The sequence below is a fragment of the Mesocricetus auratus genome, unplaced genomic scaffold (genome assembly GCF_017639785.1).
Source record: "Mesocricetus auratus isolate SY011 unplaced genomic scaffold, BCM_Maur_2.0 Super-Scaffold_100676, whole genome shotgun sequence".
Classification (NCBI taxonomy): Eukaryota; Metazoa; Chordata; class Mammalia; order Rodentia; family Cricetidae; genus Mesocricetus; species Mesocricetus auratus.
In genome coordinates, this window is record NW_024429266.1 from 145632467 (window position 1) to 145650270 (window position 17804).

Sequence of the window (17804 nt, forward strand, 5' to 3'; positions counted from 1 at the left end):
GACTATAGCAGGTACCTTTACCCACTGAATGACCTTACTATCCCCAATAATGTATTTTTGGCTGGATTCTACAAAGTAGATACAAAAAGCTTAACATTTGTTCTGAATCACTGCCACTACTAAATATATGCATGTTTTGCCTGCATGTGTCTGTGGAGGCCAGAAGCAAGCTTCAGACCCCTTGGAACTGGAGCTACAGATGGTTGTGAACCTCCATGTGGGTAATGGGAATCAAACTCAGGTCTTCTGGAAGAGCAACAAGTGCTCTTAACTACTGAGCCATCCCTTCAGCCCCCGCACCCATTTTTTTGTTTGCCTTTTGGTTTTTATTTTGTTTTGAGACAGGGTCTCACTCTGTAGTCCCAGCTGGCCTGTACCTTGCTATGTAAACCAGGCTCATTTTGAACTCAAAAAGATCCACCTGCCTCTACCCCCCAAATGCTGGGATTCAAGGCCTGTGCCACCACACCCAACTCTTTTAATTCTATGGATATGGGTTTTGCATTTGCCTTCATGGCAGAAAAGCTCATCAGAGCCCCTGGAGCCACAGTTAGATGTAGTTATGAGCTTCCTGAAGTGAGTACTGGGGATTGAACTTAGGTCCTCTGCAAGAGCAGTGTGTGCTCCTAATCACAGAGACTTCGGTTCATCTCCGGTACTATTTTGATCATATCATCTTCTACCCAAGTTTGTCTCAGGAAATCACCAGCTACTTGGAGGAAAGGACTGGATCTTGTTATCTGTGTGACCTGCATATGCCTAGCACAACGCTGTGTAGTGCATGGCATTGAACAAGTTCTCAGTAAGTATACACAGGATGAGGTCATGTTTAACTACAGCTTAGATAAGAAGTGTGAGAAGTGGGTTTTATTGTAAGTGGCAAATCCAATTTATTTATTTTAAATTACATTATGTGTGTGTGTGTGTGTGTGTGTGTGTGTGTGTACACACGAGTATGCAAATATACATATACTACGGCCCTAGAAGAGGGAGGTCAGAGGACATCATATAAGAGTCAGTTCTCTCCTACCCTATATGGGTCCTGGGGATCAAACTCAGGTTATCAGGCTTGGTGGCAAGAACCTTTATCTTCTGTGCCATCTTCCCAGCCCCCAATTTTATTTTAAACATACTATCTTAACACTTCCTGTAACTAGGAATGGGAGATGAATGGGCTTCTGGCATAACTGCATGTAGGTTCTCAGGAAAGTGCAGATGACTCTCCAGCTCCTAGCTACGCCTCATTGAGTGTTTGATTGTTTTCCCTCTGTGCATGGACTTCCTCTGTGAGGTCAGTCAGTCTGAGCCACTGACATCCTTTTTCTCATCCACGGTTCAGTGGAGACTGCACAGTTTCTTCAGGGTGCTTCATCCTTGCATATGATCCCCAAATCTCCCAGTGCAGGACTCCAGTGGCTCAGTCTGAGGAATGTACGTACTCATCCCTGGGTCAGACATGGGGCTAGGAGGTCAGGTCTCCACTTACCAGGAATATGGTAGAGGAGCACACGGAGTATGAAGGGGCAGCTCACCAAAGAAAAGCTGAGATAGGTGCTGCCATGACCACATAGTGATAGTGAGCATTTGAAAATAATAATGTCTACTGCAGGAATCACCAGGGTCCACGTGGTACTGGATGCCATAGAGTAAGACCAGCTATACTTCTGCAGTAGCAACAGGTGAGACAGTTCAGAAACATTCAGCTCAGATGGTCCTGAAAGCTTAACCATAATAAATACATAAATAATGAATAAAACCCCTCCAGTGAGTTCAGTCTGTAGAATCCTGGACAAAGAAAACCTTAAGCTGGGCTTGGAAAGGAAACCACCAAGATCTGCGCTTTGGATGAGACAAGCAGTCTGTCGATGGCAAGTGAGTAGAGCCAGGCAGAAATGGGGGTGGGTCTCAGGGATGCAGTCGTTGTTAAGCTGGGAGACCAAGAACACAAATGAAAATGTGACTGTTGTCATGCTCAGAGTAAAAGGTACAGACTGGAATCTAAATAGATGATGAATCTTGTGTTTGTCGTTTTTTCTTTTTCTCATCCCACACTACTTTCCATCGCTTTCTCCCCTTCCCGCCTGTGTGTGTGTGTGTGTGATATTTTTGTATGTGTGGCACTCGCATATGAATGAACGTGTCCAAATGCAATGTCCAAAAGTTGATTGATGGATGTTAAGAGTCATTCCCTAGGGCTGGGCGTTGGTGGCTCACGCCTTTAATCCCAGCACTCGGAAGGCAGAGGCAGGTGGATCTCTGTGAGTTCAAGGCCAGCCTGGTCTACAAGAACTAGTTTCAGAACAGCCTCCAAAGCCACAGAGAAACCTGCCCCCCCCCAAAAAGTCATCCCCTATCATTTCACTTTAGACACTGAAGCAGAATTTCTCAAACAAACCTGGAGCTCTCTGATGTCTGCTCTTGCAATACAGCTTGCTCTGGGGATCCCGTGTGTCTGCTTTCTAATGCTGGAATTACAGGCAGGCAGCCATGCCCACCAGGGCATTTATGTGCGTTTCTGGGGATCTGAACTCTGGGCTTCATACTTGCCAGCTAGTGTTGAACCTCTGTGCCATCTTTTCAATCCCCGTCACCTTGCTTGCATTCAGGGAAAGCTTCACACTCACGTTGAGGTGTGCAAGTCTAGACAAAAATGTTCTCAAGAATAGTCTTTTCTTGGGTGCAGTGGCTGGAGGGCAGCTTCAGGTGTGTGCTGGGGTAAGAGCTACTGAGATGTCAGTACCCCCTCTTCTCATCCACCTTGGTGCTCACCCACAGGCCTGCACCCCCAGGTTTCTCCCTCTCCTGGATTTCTTGGAGCCTAGCTAGTAGGGTGCTATGAAGACTAAAATAATGTTTCTCAAGAGTGGGAAGGGACAGGAAGAGAGACCGAAGCACACTTAGGAGTCAGCTGCACTTAACTGAGGCAGATAGGTACACAGTCCTGCTCCTCACCAGCTAGGTATGGAAACTTGGGACTCTCCAGGCCCACTGTTGTATGACAAAACTTTTCTTGCGGAGGCCCTACACACATGTCTACTCACCCCTGATAGGGAACCCAGGACAGAATCAGAGTATGGATACCACCAATGTCCTATCTGGTGAACAAATGAGTGTTCTGGGGGATTACTTAAGGAATATGGGGGAGGAATCACTTACAGGAGCAGAAATGACTCAAAGGCAGCTACGTTACCAAAGCCCACCCCAACATGAGTGACAGCTCACAGAGCTGGGAACCTGGGGCACACGGCACACAGCTTAAACAGATTGGAGTGTCCTCTCCCGGTCACTCAATTGGCCTAAACCTCTTGAGGCCGGCTCAGCTGGCTTCTGCTTCTTCCAGGCAGCTGGTGAGGACTCTAGGTCTTTCAGTCTGAGAGTGACTCAGCAGGTCTTATTGTTTATTCTTGGTAGGGGGAGGGGCCTAATGAATCTGGTCAGTTTCAGGACTTCCTGGAGCTATTTTGAGTTGTTTACCTTCTAGCTTAAAGCCAGCCCCTCCCACCTCCAGGAGAGAATGTTTCAATTTCAGAGGAAACTGGTCCACACTGGCCAGTTTCATCTGTCCTGCCTGTCATAGGGAATCTATTCAGGTCTTCTCTCCCCCACCCCCCCATAGGGTTTCTGGCTGTTCTGGAACTTGCTCTGTAAACCTATCTTGCTTTGAGCTCACAGAGATCCACCTGTCTCTGCCTCTGGAGTGCTGGGATTTACAGGCATGGGCCCATGCCTGTTTAAGGTCTTCTGTTTTTCTTGAGTCAGTTTGAAGCTTTATATTTTCCTGGAAGCAGTCATCTCATTCAGATTTTCAAAATTTTGAGCCAAGAGTTATACCTAGTAGTATTTTCATAATTGGAAAAAATTATCTGCATGCAAGTCACATCCATCTTCTCATTATGGTGCTATATGTGTGTTTTTGTTCTCTCTCTCTTTCTGTGTGTGTGTGTGTGTTTTCTAGAAAACCATTTTTTGAATTTACTTCTATTGACTAGTCTTTAGATTGTAGTATACCTGGCACTAAGTTTTTAATGGCCTTAGATTACTTGTGTGGTGCGAGAAATTGAATTCGGGGCTTGTGTGAGACATATGCTTTACTGACTGAGCTATTTGCCAACATTAATTACCAAATATTTGTTTAAAATGAAAGAGGAGAAGAGGTTAGCCAGTTAAGTTGGGTGTGGCATAGAAGCCCCGTCATTTTAGCACTCTGGAGATGGAGGCAGGGAGATAAGGAATTGAAGGCCAGTCTTGGCTATGTGAAACCCTGTCTCAAAAGAGAACAGAAGGGGGTGCAGAAATGGCTGTTAGGAGTGCTTGCTGACCTTTCAGAGGGCCAGAGTTTGGTTCCTAGCACCTGTGTTGGGCAGCTCATAACCACCTTTAACTCGGCTCTAGAGTATCCACCTCTCTCTTCTGGCCTCCCCAGACACTGCACTCTCCTGCTTATTACTACACAGAGAAACAAACACATAAATTAAAATGAAATCTTTCTTTAAAGGGAGACAGAAGAAAAAAAATCCTCTTGAATAAGTGTGAAAACACTATAAATGTGGATCTAAATATCAAGGAGGAACTCATATAGCCTGATGTATTGGCACACTTCCTAGTTTTTGTCAGATGTGGTAGCAGGGTTATTTGGTTAAAATCCTTATTTAAACTGGGTGATGTGGCCCATGCATTTAGTTCTAGTACTGGAGAGGCAGAAGCAGGTGGATCTCTGTGAGTTTGAGACTAGCCTGATCGACAGAGTGAGTTCCAGGACAACCAGGGCTGTTACACAGAGAAACCCTGTCTTGAGAAACCAAAAAAATAAAAATAAAAAAATAAGACCCTTATTTAAAATATATTCTGGGGACTGACAAGATGGCTCAGTAATTAAGAGCACTTACTGTTCTTCCAAAGGACCTATGTTTGATTGCCAGTATCTACAGGATGGCCCACATCTGTTTCCAGTTTTAGGAGGATCTAGCATCCTCTACTGGCCTTTGTAGGCACCAGGCACATAGGTAGTACAGGGACATAGATACAGAAAAATTCAAATATTCTAGAAAAAATAAAGTTCTGAGTATTAAAAGAACACATTCATAATTGGTTATAGCCTTTGGCAGAAACAGACTTGCTAAACATAACAACAAAATCAGAAATCATTCAAATTTTACTTCAACATATCAATAAAAAATAAAGTAAAAGCCAATCAGCACACTTAAAAATATTTGCAGTACATAAAGGATAAGAGATCAATATTATAAAAGCCTTCATAGATCAATAAGGAAATATGAATTCTCAATGTAAAAATTAGCAAAATTACGCAGGGCATGACAGTGCCTGCAATCTCAGCACTTGAAAGACTGAATCAAAAGCTAGTTTGGGACTAGCCTGGGCTATAAGGTGAGACCCTGTCTCAAAAAACTAAATAGCTCAGTAGGTATTAGCACTTGCTGCTAACCCTGACAGTCTTAGTTCAGTTCCCTGAAACATCTCCCACCGGTTGTCCCTCCTTTCCAGCATGCACACACACAATAGGTAAATAAATACAGTTTAATCCCCCCCCCAATAGCATAGTGTATAGTCAAATCACTAAAGAGAAAGACAACTGGAAAATGTCGGGGGGATATCCAAGCACCACAGTCAGAGAAACTCTGGTGAAGACACCAGGTTTGTTTTCACTTTCAAGTTTGCAGGAGCACACAGAGGCCAGGCAGGAAGCTGCCTCTGGTTGTGGTGGGTAGGCAATTCGGGGCCATGAGAGGAGTTTTGAACAGAAGTCATCTACAATAATCAGAAACTGAGTGTGGAGGCAAATGCCTGTAATCCCAGCATGCTACACAATGACATAGGAAGAGCACAAGCAATGGGCCAGCTCAACCTGGGTGGAGTGGGACCCTGTCTCCAAACACAAAAACAAAAATTTTTAAAAAAGGGAAAGAAGCTCGGCGATGGTGGCTCACGCCTTTAATCCCAGCACTCGGGAGGCAGAGGCTCTCTGTGAGTTTGAGGCCCACCTGGTCTACAAAGTTAGTTCCAGGACAGCAAGGGCTGTTACACAGAGAAACCCTGTCTCACAACCACTCCCCCAACAACAACAACAAAAAAAAAAAAAAAAGGAAAGGAAGGGGCCATGTCCTTACACAGGATGAAAGACTAAAGGCTAGCCCAGCAGCACAGGTGTGAGCATGCCTTGGCCTGGAAAGAGCACCAACATGGAAGGATGTTTGGGCTGAAAGCTTCCTAAAGAGAGACAAACAAGGTGGTCAGTGGTGTAGCTGGGGGTGGGGGCAACAGTAAAGGAAACCAGGCTACTGGGAGTGAGTGGGAGTTCGGAATCTGTTTTTTGACACTAGAGCAATGGTTCTCCATCTTCCTAATGCTGTAACCCTTATGTTATAGTGACCCCCTCCACCATAAAATTATTTCACGGCTAATTTTGCTACTGTTATGAATTGTAATGTAAATATCTGTGTTTTCTCCTCAAGGCTTGAGATTCTATAGATCACAACCTGCCTTTTTGATAAGCCCTTAGTAGTCTTAGAGACCAAAAACAAGATAGATTTTTACTGATAGTGGTATATATGGTGGTATATGTTTCTTAAAGGTCCAAACATAGGGGCTGGAGAGATGGCTCAGAGGTTAAGAGCACTGACTGTTCTTCCAGAGGTACTGAGTTCAATCCCAGCAACCACATGGTGGCTCATAGCCACCTTGAATGAGATCTGGTGCCCTCTGCTGGCATGCAGAAGATTGTATACATAATAAATAAATTATATATATATATATGCATATATATATATAAGGTCCAAACATAATAAATAAATGAAGACAAAAAAATCTGTTTTCTGATGGCCTTAGGTGATCCCTGTGAAAGGCTCATTTGATCCCGAAGGGGTCTCCACCCACAGGTTTAGAATTTCATTACTAGAGATTGGCAACAAGTTCAAAGGAGTCATTTGGAAAACAAAAAACATGTAAGCTGGAGAGATGGCTCAGTGGGTAAAAGCCCTTTACATGCAAGTCTGAGAACCCGAGTTTCATCCCAAGAGCCTGTGTCAGAGCTGGATGCCATTGTAGGTGCCTGTAATCCTAGCATTCTTACCACAGAATGGGAGGTAGAGACAGGGGAATTGTCCAGAAGCTGTCAGGCCAGCTAGCCTGACTTACACAGCCACAAAACAAGCAGTAAACCTGCCGTAAAGTAAGGTAGGTAGGGAGATGGCTTAGTGGCTAACGTGCTTGCTACACAAATGTGAGAACTGATGTTTGGTTCCCCCACGCTGGGGAGCCATGGTTGCCTGCCTGTAACTCCAGCCTCAGAGGGCAGAGAGGGAATTCCTCAGAGCAGGCTGGCTAGCAAAACGGGTATATCAGTGAGCTCCGGTTCAGACTGAGAGACCCTGCCTCAATGAACATGGTGGGAGAGTGATCAAGGATGATCTCATCACTAGCTTGGGGCCTCCATGCACACACAGAATAGAAAAAGGAAGTGGAAAGGCAAGGACCAACTCCTAAAAGTTGTCCTCTGCCCTCCACACACATGTTCTGGCACACAGGAGCTGTAGTCACATACATGCTTCAGCACATGGGAGCCTGTAGTCACAGACATGCTGTCAACAAGACTGTGCTGTGCAAAAGCCTTGGGCATATGTGGGTGCCACTGTTCAAGTGACACCCCGAGTCCTGTTCTTCTATCCCACTGAAAAGACAGTAAGGCCACCATAAGCCCCATGCTCCTGTCCTGCCAGCTGCACACATGTCCTGGGGTGTCTGTATTAAGACAGAAGTGGGAAGTTCCTTCTCTCCAGAGGGCCAGGCCTCTGACAAGAGAGTAAGACCACCCGTGCTTCCCTGGAGCCAGGGGCTGTGGTCAGCTCTACCATCTCAAGAGTTGGTGGGAAACAGTTCTCTAAGAGAAAAATTGGAATCTAATCAAGAACTATAGGAGAGAGCCGGGCATTGGTGGCACACGCCTTTAATCCCAGCACTCAGGAGGCAGAGGCAGGCGGATCTCTGTGAGTTCGAGACCAGCCTGGTCTACAGAGCGAGTTCCAGGACAGCCTCCAAAACAATACAGAAAAAACTCTGCCTCGAAAAACCAAAATAAATAAATAAAGAACTATAGCAGAGTAGCACAACAGTAGAGCTGTTTATTAAACACATGACTTCTTAACTGTTGAATAATTTAGAATGTTTTTCCTGTTCATCCCAGCACAGCCATCCATCACAAACTTACACCATAGTTTTCATGTCCCCAGAGGAAGCAACCCCACATTCTCACCCCGAGACACGTCCAGCCCTGTACAATATTGTGCTATATCTGATTAAGTAGTAATCTAGTCTTCGGGGTCTTGTGGTTTGTGGCCAGAATAGAATGATGGAGAGAAAACTGAATAGCTGAAAGAACAAAGAAAAAGAAACTACCTAGCTGGAGAGGGGAAGGGAGGAAAAATGTCACGTCCGCTGCGCGGCCTGTGTCCGAGAACGTGGGAGGGTGTCGGGGATTGACAACACAGAGACTCGTTCAACGATATAAAGAAAACTTTAAACAGGCTCCAAAAAGGTTCAAGAAAACCTCCTAAGAAAAGCTCCCACCAGAGAAGCTTCTGCTCTCTCCTCTCCCCTGGCTGGTTCTGCTCTGACACCAGAGGTGGATGTGTGTGGGTTTTTGAAGGTGCGGTTAGTCTTTAGACAAGGTCGAGGTCAGGGCGGTTTCCGTGGGAAGGCCTTTTCCAGGAACTTATTGTATCGTTTTTAGTAAACATGTTTTTACTAAACATTGTCTACAGCTGCCTACTCCCAGGCAGAAGGGGAAGTGGGTCTCTGCTCAAGGTCTGGTGTTCCCACAGAAAAACATCTGGTCCACAGCCCACCCTTTTGACTTGTAGCAAAGATTCTCTGACCTCCCCAGCCAAGTGCTTCGATGCTGCAGTCTCCATCCCTAGTGAGGCTGTTTGTGAGAGGACTGAGGCCTGTGTGGGCATGGAGAGGGCACAGTCTTAGGGGCCAATAACTTGCTTTCCAGCCTTTTCTAGCAATATACTGGCCTTGGTTCTCAGGAGGGCTTTCCATCAACTTGCCTTCTTTATCCCCAGAGTTGTTACCCAAAGCCAGAGACCTCATTGGAAGTTGTAATTCTAGAATGGATTCCCTGATGGTGGTTGGGAGGAGGAATAGGAGTTGTCTCTTAGCAACAGGCTCCCTTGTGCCATCCATTGCAGGAGCCCAGGCTAAGGAGGGTTCTAACGAGGTCCCTAGCTTCTTGGCCCCTTCCTACTCAAGCTGTAACCCCCCCAATACCTACAAAAGACTGCTTATAAGGGATGTTTCCATGGAGAAGACACAGAAGGGCCAGTGGACTCAAGAGCAGGCAGGCCCCAGAATGCCCCCTCTCTGAGTTTCCTGCCTTCTCTCTTTGCTTGAGTTCACTTTAGTTTAAAGCTACAAACTGGCTCTTCATTATTTCTCAGCCGTATTAGATTACTGGCCCCAGGCAGAAGGGTCCTCTGTAGGCAAGCTATTTTCTCCTGCTTTGAGCTCAGTTGAAGTGGGTGTTGTTTGACTTTACTGAGGAGACCACAGGAAAGACCACCACACCTGATAATATCCTAACAGTTTTCTGCTAATGTCATAGTCTTTGTGGGGATGTGGACTCAGCTCCAGGGGCTGTGAATGACAGTTAAATCAGTGGATTTGCTGTTGTGACAGCGTTCACAAACTTTTTGTTCGTTTCTTTGTATTTTGAGGCAAGGTCTTTCTATGTAGCCTTGGTTGGTCTGGAGTTCACTAGGTAGACCAGTTGGCCTCCAACTCAACAGAAGTCTGCCTGCCTGTTTCTTGAGTGCTGGGATAAAGGCATTCATCCACCAACTTTTGACTGGGGAGAGAGGAAAGTGATAGTTTTATACCCCCTATCTTAATTTCTCTTCTTGTTATGATAAACTACTCGTGTGTGTGTGTGTGTGTGTGTGTGTGTGTGTGTGTGTGTGTGGGTGGGTGTGTGTGTGTGTGTGTACGTGTGTGTACAACATTCTGCCTCAATGTATTCCTGCATGCCAGAAGAGGGCACCAGATCTCATTACAGATGGTTGTGAGCCACCATGTGGTTGTTGGGAATTGAACTCAAGACCTCTGGAAGAGTAGTCAGTGCTCTTAACCTTTGAGCCATCTCTCCAGCCCCGATAAACTACTCTTAACAAGAACAATTTATGGGAGAAAAGTTTATTTTAGTTTGAAGTTCAGGGTACTGTTCATGGTTGGAGAGTCAAAGTGGCAGGAGCCTGTGGAGCTGAGCATCGTGGGATCAGGAAGCAGAGGGCTAGAACAAGCTGCTGTTCAGTTCCTTCTCCATGTACACACAAGATCCCCCAGGGAATGATGCCACCTACAGTGGGCAGTTTTTTTCCACCTTGACTGAAATCAAAATTCCCAAGAGGCCCAATTCCCAGATGAGTCTAGATTCTGTGAAGGAGCTTGCACTAACCGCCACGGGGTCAGGGATGTGGCTCAGTGGCAAAGGTGCTTAGCAGGTTTACCGCCAAGCCTGACAATGTAAGTTTGTTTCTGGTGGAAGGAAAGAACCGACTCCCACAGGTTAACCTCTGACCTCTAAATGTGTGCCATGACAAGATCTTCCACCTCACAGAATAAATGTAAAGGAGGAAAAAAGCCACTATCACAAGGTCTATTATTTGAAAAAGGAAATCATCTTTATCTCTAATTTCTCAGTTAAAAAAATCTCCCCAATACAAAGAACACAGGCCCTGTGTAAGCAAAAGGGGGAGTTGATCATGTGCCCCAGACCGCGTGGAGCGACAGAAAAGGTGGGAAAGGAGACGCCCCAAGATCAAAGCAGATAGAGGAGGAGGCTGGGCACTGGGCAGCCTGGGGAAAAGATGCCTCTATATATCCACGAGGAACTGACAGAAGGCAAGAACTCTGGAGCCCATTAGGAAGGAGAGGTGGAGCCGAGAGCAGCCTCAAGATATGATTAAGCAGGAGCAGAGAGAGGCGATGGGGATCACCCCATGCAGAGAGAGGCTGGACTTGGTTAAGAGCAGAAAGTCCCGGAACCCTGAGGAAAGTCCACCCTGGGCAGTGTCGTGGCAGCCTATGAGGATGGAGTGGTTAAGCACCCGCCGACAGATAAAGGGGCTGGCGATCTTGATGCCAACGGATTGTCCTCCGAGGGTGCATGAATCCAGGCAGTTAAGTGGTAGGCGTGGAGAAGTCACAAGAGGGGGAGGTGAGAAGTGACGGGTGGGGGATGGGCAGCAAGAGTTGAGAAGGAAGGAGATGGGTGTCAGAATGGGTAGGCTCCTTGTCAGGAATGGTGTGAGAGGAAAGACAATAGGGTCCTGGAGGGAAGGGCAAGAACACTCCCCAGAGGCCAACCTAATCTTTTCCAAGTCTGAGGGAGGTAACAAAGTGCCTGGATGGGGGGCATGGGAACAGTGCCACCTACAGCATCGTAGCTACATGAGCATCTTAGTCCCTACAACCTAGTTCTGCCTGCAGGATGGATGTGGTCTTCATAAGATGGAAATTAAGCATCTGTTTGAGAACCTTCTTGGATATCACATACATGAGCTAGGGTACATGGGATACCCCAGGGTTTGTATACATGTCTTGATGATTGTATCCACACAGGCATAAACACGACCCTTGGTTAAGCTATACTCTCAACAGTGTGTGGGGTTCCTTTCCACCCCTTCACAATTCACCAGAGGCACAAACCTCTATCCTGATTTGCATTGCCATCACTTTTGTCTGTTCTTGCCTTGCAACTCTGGAATCTTGCAGTGTGTTCTGTTTGGCTTCCTTCCCATAATACTACATATATTCATCTGTTGTTACTTCCTTTCTTACTACAGAATAGCACTCCATTATGAATATACAATGGATCTATTTTCTTGTTTGGGATCTTCGTAATTCTGTGACAATCCTCATTTGACAGTTCACTTGCCTCGGCCCACTGAGTGCTGGGATTGATATATGCCACACCTGAATCTCATTCTGCTGTTGCATGCTTGGGCACTTTTTTCTAGGTCAGGAATCATTGTAATTAGAAGTATTCCTTTAATTTTTTGTTTGTTTTGTTTTGATTTTGGAGGCAGGGTTTCTCTGTGTTGCCCTGGCTGTCCTGGAACTCACTCTGTAGACCAGATTGGCTTCGAACTCAACAGAGACCCGCCTGCCTCTGCCTTCTGAGTTCTGGGATTAAAGGCATACTCCAACATCGCCCAGCTCCTTTAATAATTTTTTAAAAATAATTCCTTTAAACCAGGCAAAGTGGCTCGTGCCTGTAATCCCAGCACTAAGAGTCTAAGAAAAGCGAATTCCTGAAAGTCAGAAGCCAGCCTGAGTTAAATCATGAGTTCAGGCCAGCAAGTCTAGGGACCAAGAACCTGTCTTAATCAACAAGGGGACGTTGCACTCTGATGCACAGATCCCAGAGCTCTGATCCTAGGCATATCCATGGAGCCAGGGTACAGGTTTTGTGAACCTGGGAATTGAGGGTGGGAGCAGGGCTAGATGGCCACTGATCCTCACTTTCTCTTTCCTAGCCTCCCTGGCCCTGACTGTTGGTGACCAGAGTCCCCCCGCAGGCCGGGCCCACCCGCGGCCCCCCATGATTGCGCCCGGCTGACCGGTGAGGCGGCCGCGGTGGAGCCGGCGCGCCCCGAGGGCGGCGGGGCCATGGCCTCGCTGGATCTACCGTACCGATGCCCGCGCTGCGGGGAACATAAGCGCTTCCGGAGCCTGTCGTCGCTGCGCGCGCACCTGGAATACAGCCACACCTACGAGACGCTCTACATCCTCTCCAAGACGAACAGCATCTGCGACGGCGCGGCCGCTGCTGCAGCCGCGGCTGCAGCAGCCTCCGGCTTCCCGCTGGCGCCTGAGCCCGCCGCTCTGCTGGCGGTGCCCGGGGCCCGGCGCGAGGTCTTCGAGAGCACGTCCTTCCAGGGCAAGGAGCAGGCGGCATGGCCGGCGCCCTCGGGGCCGCACCTGCTCCACCATCATCACCATCACCCGCCGCTGGCTCACTTCCCCGGCGACCTCGTGCCCGCCAGCCTGCCCTGCGAGGAGCTGGCTGAGCCGGGGCTAGTGCCTGCCGCGCGCTATGCTCTACGTGAGATCGAGATTCCACTCGGCGAGCTGTTCGCGCGCAAGTCCGTGGCATCCTCGGCCTGCTCGACGCCGCCACCCGGGCCTGGCCCTGGTCCTTGTTCTGGGCCCGCCTCCGCGTCGCCGGCATCGCCATCGCCTGCGGATGTCTCCTATGAAGAGGGCTTGGCACGCCTCAAGATCCGCGCGCTGGAGAAGCTGGAGGTGGACCGGAGGCTGGAGCGGCTAAGCGAGGAGGTGGAGCAGAAGATTGCCGGCCAGGTCGGCCGGCTACAGGCAGAACTGGAGCGCAAGGCCGCCGAGTTGGAGACTGCCCGACAGGAGAGTGCAAGGCTTGGGCGCGAGAAGGAGGAGCTGGAGGAGCGCGCATCCGAGCTCTCGCGCCAGGTGGATGTGAGCGTGGAGCTTCTGGCCTCGCTTAAGCAGGACCTGGTGCATAAGGAACAGGAACTGAGCCGCAAGCAACAGTGAGTAGACCCTGGGGACCAGTGGGTAGGTGGCCGTGGATGTTACTCACTATCCCCACACGTGCCTGAGGTGTCTCCATGCGGTAAGGTTTGGGAACATAAGTTCTAAGATGAGTCTGTGATGGTGGTGTCAGAGTTCGAGTGTGTCATGGTGATTTGGGAACTTGGAGTATGTGTGTTTCTTCACACCTGATAGCCAGGCCAGGCACCTCTTCCATTTTGGTACCAGATCGTCCCATTAGCCTTACACAAAGAAATGGCCCAGTTCTCCATGTCACCGTGTGCTTGCTAAAAGCATGGAGACACAATCTCATCTTTCCCAGGTACCATAAACCTGCTTCGTCTTAACCTCTTTGCTCATGGCTTCCGAAGGCCTTTCTTGTGTTTCTGGTTCTCTCCCGAGCCTACCCTCTGGGGTCAGGTTGCCGCCTCCGGCACTGTCTTTGTGTCCGCAGTAAACTTCAGTTCGTCACTGTCCTGGATCAGTCTACACAGTATCTGATGTAGACTCTCCCTTTGAACTCATGATCCTCCTGCCTCCGCTTCCTGAATCCTGCTGTTACTGCCATGCACCATATTTAGCTTTCCTCTACTTTAGCCCCTTCTCAGCCGTCTTTTCTGACCACCTCTTTGTTTCTGGGTTGGTGGGCTTGAGTCTCCATGGTTCTTAATGTATTTCAGACTATGAATATGCCATGAGAATGGGCATGATTGCATACCTAGGAACATGCTAGGGTCTGTGCGTTGGGCTAAGTGAGGGTATGTGTTCATTCATAGCTATGAGCCTCTCAGTGTGTGCCTGGACATGTAACTGTGAGGAGACTGTATTGACACAGGGCACTGAGCATGTCTGCTTTTGCCTATGGGACGCTGCCTGTGCCTGAAGGTGACTGTATAGGATGAGCATACCCATGACTATGTCTTTGAAGGCCAGGTGTATTTAATTACTTTCCTTGTTGCTATGACAAAACACATGACACGGTTAAAAGGGTTATAAATGCCAGGCGGTGGTGGTGCACACCTTTAATCCCAGCACTCGGGAGGCAGAGGCAGGCAGAACTCTGTGAGTTGGAGGCCAGGCTGAACCAACAGCCTCCAAAACAATACAGAGAAACCCTGTCTCGTAAAACCAAAAAAAAAAAAAAGGGGGGGGCTATAAATTTGTCTCCTGGGTCGCATATGATGGCAGAAGACAGCCAACTCCTTCACATTGTCTTCCAGCCTCCGCACAGATTAGGCTAAATTTTTGTTTTAGACTTATCTTTACTATTTTTTATGTGTGTGAGCATTGTGCTTGAATGTATGACCTCTGTGCAACAGATGTAAGAATAGGGTGTCAGATCCCCGGAAAATGGGGTTACAGGCGGTTGTGAGCCAGTATGTGGTGCTAGGAACCCACATGCCTACCAAATTCAGGTCTCCTGCAAGAGTAACAAATGGGTGAATGATTTCTCCTGCCCGTGTAATGAAATTACATTTTTAAAAGGCAACTTGAAGGAAAGCAGGGTTTCCTTTAGCTCACAGTCTGGGGAGACAGTCGATCATGGCAGGAAGGGTGTGGTCTCAGGAGTGTGAGGCAGCTGGTCAAGGAGTGTCTACAGCCAGGAACCATGCTGGGCATTGTCCATGGGACCACAAGCAGACACTCTAGGCCACTGTCAGGCTTTCCTCCAGTGGGAGGTTTGAGGGCAGTCAGACTCGGGAACCTGGGGTAAGAGACTGCTCCCGGCCCAGGGAGGTGGTGCAGATCGACCAGTTCCTGAAGGAGACGGCGGCTCGGGAGGCCAGTGCCAAGCTGCGACTGCAACAGTTCATTGAGGAGCTCCTGGAGCGTGCAGACAGGGCTGAGCGCCAACTGCAGGTCATCAGCAGCAGCTGTGGCAGCACACCCAGTGCCAGCCTCGGCCGAGGAGGTGGGGGCAGTGCCTCAGGGCCTGGGGTGAGAGGCCCAGGCAGGATGGTGAGTGAGAAGCTGCCCTGACTTTTCACGCACTCATGTGGTCCCCACAGTCTCCCACCACCCCACCCCAACTCGCCTTCTTTGCCCGTTCCCCAGGAGCAACCCCAGGCCTGAAGTGGGAGGGAAGTCCACTCTTGACAGGGCGGGAGGCTCTGAGGCTGTGGCAAGGATGCTTCAATAGGCTCAGTCTTCAGAAGCCCATCTGTGTATTTCCTTGCAAATGAGAGCTTAGGAGCCATAAGCTGGGCCCTGGGGGGCTGGGTGGGTGCATTGGGAGGGATTTGGGAGCCTGCCTGTCTGGACTGTCTGTCTGTCCATTCGCCCATCTTTCCCAACTTTATTCTTCTCTCTCCTCTCCTTCCTTTCTTCTCTCCATCTTCCTCTCTCTCCTGCTCTCGCCTCCTTCTCTGGCCTCCTCTGCCCATGCTTCCTTTCCCTTCCACTCTGGGGGCTACAGCGAGAACACCATGCAGGCCCAGCTGTGCCAAGCACATACGCCGTTTCACGGCATGGCTCCTCTCCCAGCACAGGGTAAGCCTCGGGCTTGGCCCACCCCACACAGCCTCCCCTCACCCTGGAAGGTCTGCTGGCCCATCAGAGGTTCATCTCCTTCCATGCCCACCCCCCCTGGTATCACCAGTCTGCCTTTCCATACTCAGGGAACTTTTGGACAACAAGACAGTGGGCTACCCTTGGCTGGTGGTAAGGAAAATGCTGGGCACTGGGGCAGTCTGGTACCCCTCAGCCTTCACTGTGCACTCCCCCACCCACCCCAGGGCCTCCAGTCGTGTGCCTGCTGCATCCCAGAGCTCAGGCTGCTATGACAGTGACAGCCTGGAGCTGCCCCGGCCAGAGGAAGGGCCCTCGGAGGACAGTGGCCCTGGGGGCTTGGGTTCACGGGCCCAGGCTACCAACGGTGGTTCAGAGCGGTCCCAGCCCCCTCGTAGTTCAGGCCTGCGAAGACAGGCCATCCAGAACTGGCAGCGCCGACCGCGCCGTCACAGCACCGAGGGGGAGGAGGGTGACGTCTCAGATGTGGGCTCCCGAACTACTGAGTCTGAGGCTGAGGGCCCCTCGGATGTCCCACGCCCTGGACCTGCTGTGGCTGGGCCCATGAACAGCTGCCGGCTCTCAGGTAAGTCCTGGGAAAGCGGGTAGAGAACCCAGCCTTCCAGGGTACTGGGTTCTCTGGGACACTGGGTGGAGGTGGTGACCCTCAGCTCCTATACTTCCCTTTCTCTTGTCTACTTATAAAACACTGAAAGCTTGGAGCAGGAGTTTGTGTGACAGGGCAGGCCTGCAGTAACCCAAGGATGCTCCATTTAAGGGGGGAAGGGGTCTGTGCACATGGTGGGTTCCATCACAGGTAGGGCAGAAGACCTGAATGTTTACTTTAGGCTCTGAAGTGCCTGGCACAGAGCAGGGGCTTGGAGGAATAGCCCTGTACTTACATGGAAGGCTTAGAGGGTTAGAGTCAGGGTAACCCTCAGAAGGAAAGTGTAGGACTGAGGAGGTAGTTCACTTAGTACAGTGCTTATCTAGAACCCACGAAGCCTTGACTTTGATCTCTAGCATCTCAGAGTGGACATGGTGGTACACATCTCTAATCTTAGTACTTGGCAGCAGATGGAGGATAATCAGAAGTGCCAGGCCATCCTGGACTACATAGTGAGTTCAAGGCTAGGCTGGAATACATGAGACCATGTGGGTGTGTGACAAAGTGACAGACACCCTTTTCCAATTAGTAAAAGTTGGGCTACTGTAGAGAAGGGGCAAGCAGAGCACCTGCTGGCTTCTCTGGGAGCTGGCCCCCAATGTGGGACTCATACTCCCCCTGCCAGCTCCTGCCTTGCCCCAGCTCCCCACCCACAGCCCTGTACTGGTCCTTACTCCCCACTGTCTCCTTTGGCCCTGGTGTCCTGCAGCCCGCCCTGAAGGAGGCAGTGGGCGAGGCCGTCGAGTGGAGAGAGGTAGCCCCTCGCGCTCCAATGAGGTCATCAGCCCAGAAATCCTCAAGATGCGCGCTGCGCTCTTCTGTATCTTCACCTACCTGGATACCCGTACGCTGCTGCATGCTGCAGAGGTCTGTCGGGACTGGCGCTTCGTGGCCCGCCATCCTGCCGTCTGGACGAGAGTGCTGCTTGAGAACGCCCGAGTCTGTTCCAAGGTGCCTGCCCCTGCCCTCCTGGGAGCCCAGCTTTTACCAGCAGTAAAAGTTTAGTCTGTCACCCTTACTGCCCTGGTTTCTCCAAATACTCTCG

At 49.4% G+C, this 17804-nt stretch overlaps 1 protein-coding gene across 1 annotated transcript in view; it reads left to right on the top strand.

The window, feature by feature from the left end:
* Positions 1–17804, top strand: part of Fbxo41 (F-box protein 41) — a 31402-nt gene that overhangs the window by 5531 nt on the left and 8067 nt on the right. Inside the window, exons 2-6 of the mRNA XM_005071064.4 lie at positions 12552–13583; positions 15318–15543; positions 16001–16074; positions 16320–16678; positions 17469–17710. Coding sequence (XP_005071121.1) covers positions 12685–13583; positions 15318–15543; positions 16001–16074; positions 16320–16678; positions 17469–17710 — 1800 coding nt within the window. The 5' untranslated portion in view covers positions 12552–12684. The remainder of the gene's footprint in view (positions 1–12551; positions 13584–15317; positions 15544–16000; positions 16075–16319; positions 16679–17468; positions 17711–17804) is intronic.